The 2437-nt window shown below is 31.9% G+C and overlaps 1 protein-coding gene across 1 annotated transcript; it reads left to right on the plus strand.

Annotated features, from left to right (window-relative positions):
- Window positions 1-909: 909 nt before the first annotated feature.
- LOC116351833 (leucine-rich repeat-containing protein 15-like) lies at window positions 910-2275 on the plus strand. Its single transcript, XM_031783983.1, has 2 exons — window positions 910-1045; window positions 1130-2275. The coding sequence occupies exons 1-2, from the start codon at window positions 1026-1028 to the stop codon at window positions 1977-1979; spliced, it is 870 nt and encodes a 289-aa protein (XP_031639843.1). The 5' UTR covers window positions 910-1025; the 3' UTR covers window positions 1980-2275.
- Window positions 2276-2437: the final 162 nt, after the last annotated feature.

The raw sequence follows: 2437 nt of genomic DNA on the forward strand, positions 1-2437 counted from the left end.
AAAGTATTGTATGTGCGATCAAGTTGTTGTATTCAAACCGAAAAGGTTGAACAATGTGATGTAATGCTACTTTTTTTTTTGTGGCAGCACGCGTACGCTGTGTGCTATGCGTGTACATGTGTCTTTCTATTGGTGTTTGGGCCGCTCTCTATCTCCATGTGTGTGCGTGTGTATGTGAGCGTTTGTATGCCTTGCGAAAGATGGGCTACGAATGTATGTGTGATGAATTTCGATCGAAAATAAAATGTACAGTCGAAGTTTAGAATGTACGTACGTGGACTCCGTTCAAATGTGTAAAGTGAAACAACAGAGAAAAAAAATAATAATATTAGCCCCAGAAAAGAGTCGCGCGCGTGGCCATTGTTGAATAAAGCGCGGATATTTCGTTTATACTGTATGAACACATCACACGGCTTGAAAATGTTGTGTGTGTGATTTTTTTTTCTTCTCTTCTGTTGTTCGAACGAGCCATGAATCGATCGAAAATGAAACAAAGAAATGAAGAAAAAACACGCGCGTTGCATTCACTCAAAATTCATGCATTTTTAGGTGTATGAGAGTGAGCTTGAGCGAAAGATATGAACCGAAAAAGACAACAAGAAATTCAGTAGATTATGTAAAATTGAATTGTGTGTTTCTCTCTTTTTTTCCATTTCTATCGGGAATTTGCCACATGATTTTTTCACTTTACTCTCATTCTCTCTCTCTCTCTCTCTCTCTCTCTCTCTCTCTCGAAAACAGGTTTTTTGTTCACGCTTGTTGCAATATACTGAACTTTCAACTTTTTCGTCTATTTTCGTTTTTCAATATGTAATTGTCTTTTCATTGGCATTTCAAATATGTGCGTTCCACTTTTATCAAATATAAGGTATAAAACGCAAATGATCTTCAAAAATGTGCTCAGTGTACTCTTGAAATCAATAGAAGAAAGTTTATCTTTGTCTTTCAATGGTGATTTATAACTAAATTATAAGCAACAAAAAACAAAACAGACTGCAGTTCAATTTAACACATTGATATTTACAATGTGTAAATCGATCGAAATGTGATAATTTTTTTTTATTGTTGAAATAAATAAGAAATTCATTATTATTAATTTTGGTTTAATCCACATTTAAATCTATTTTAGGCAATTCTTGCAATTCTTGCAATTAATCACGATTGTTTATTTATCGTCGAGTTTGGCATTGGCGCAAGTTCAGGGACATTGTTACACATGTGTTATTCATGCAGATGAATTACAACATCCTAATAATTCATATTGTTTCAGGAATATGTATCACATAACACAGATAGCAATAGCTGGTAAAAACATAATGGTACCTAAAGCTTTTGTTGAACAAACAAAGGATGTCTATTCGCTTGAAATAAATTTCAATGGTTTATCATCAATCGATGGTACGTCAATATGTGAATGGCCAAAATTAGAATTTCTTCATGCAGATTCGAATAATTTAGAAAAACTATCGAGCGGAATTTTATCGAACTGTCAACAGCTTACAAATTTAAATCTTCAAAATAACAAAATCAACGAAATAGCCAGCGATGCATTTTTTGGCCTATCGTCATTGAAATATTTGGATTTATCATCAAATCAAATAAAAATTTTGGATAAAAATGTATTTGAACACTTAAAAGTTTTGGAGGGGTTAGATTTGCGTGAAAATCAAATCCAAATAGATAGTTCTCAGTTGTTTCAATATAATAGTGACCTTAGATTTTTGAGTTTGTACAGTAACGATTTAAGATACATACCCGTTGGATTATTTGATAATTTGAACAAGTTAGAGGATCTATTTATTTCTAACAATCCAAATTTAAAGTCAAACATCATTGATTTAAAACATTTCGATGCGTTAGATGAGTTGATGATTGACTTTACATCAGTGGCAACGCTTATTCTACCGTTGAATGTGAGAAAAGTCTATGCAAGCAATAGTCAATTATCACGAGTAGTTGTTCAGCCTAGGGGCTTATGACAATTTGCAAATATTTCATATTTGCAAAAAAAAGTTAAAATATTTACAAATTTTTTGTGAATATCCCGACATTTGTACACATTTGTCAAAATTTGTTTAGATTTACGCGATATTTACATGATTTGCAACTCGACTGTATAAATACAGCTAATGAGAATGGTATTTTTGTTACAAACATAAAAAAACTAACAAATTTTAACTATAAAATATTCATAAATTTACTATTATAACCGCTTTTCCTTTATTTTGGCATCCGGAATATTAAATTTTCGATGAAATAAAAATAATGTAATTAACTTAACCTCACTTTCATTCTGCAAATGTTCAACATACCAATTTCCACTACCGACCTAGCTTTCGGTGGAGACGGTAATCAATTCGCCGCTCGATTCGCCGCATAGTGGAGAATCAAATAAAACTTAAAAAATTTAAAAAACATATTTTGAAAATATTTGTTT

The sequence above is a fragment of the Contarinia nasturtii genome, unplaced genomic scaffold (genome assembly GCF_009176525.2).
Source record: "Contarinia nasturtii isolate CC-2019 unplaced genomic scaffold, AAFC_CNas_1.1 Cnas_scaffold_6391, whole genome shotgun sequence".
Classification (NCBI taxonomy): Eukaryota; Metazoa; Arthropoda; class Insecta; order Diptera; family Cecidomyiidae; genus Contarinia; species Contarinia nasturtii.

What these genes read in the sequence shown, in the direction of transcription:
- LOC116351833 (XM_031783983.1), top strand. Translation starts at nt 1,026, where the DNA reads ATGTGTAAATCGATCGAAAT. An exon ending in ATGTGTAAATCGATCGAAAT is followed by an intron (nt 1,046 to 1,129) that starts GTGATAATTTTT and finishes AATCTATTTTAG; the next exon opens with GCAATTCTTGCAATTCTTGC.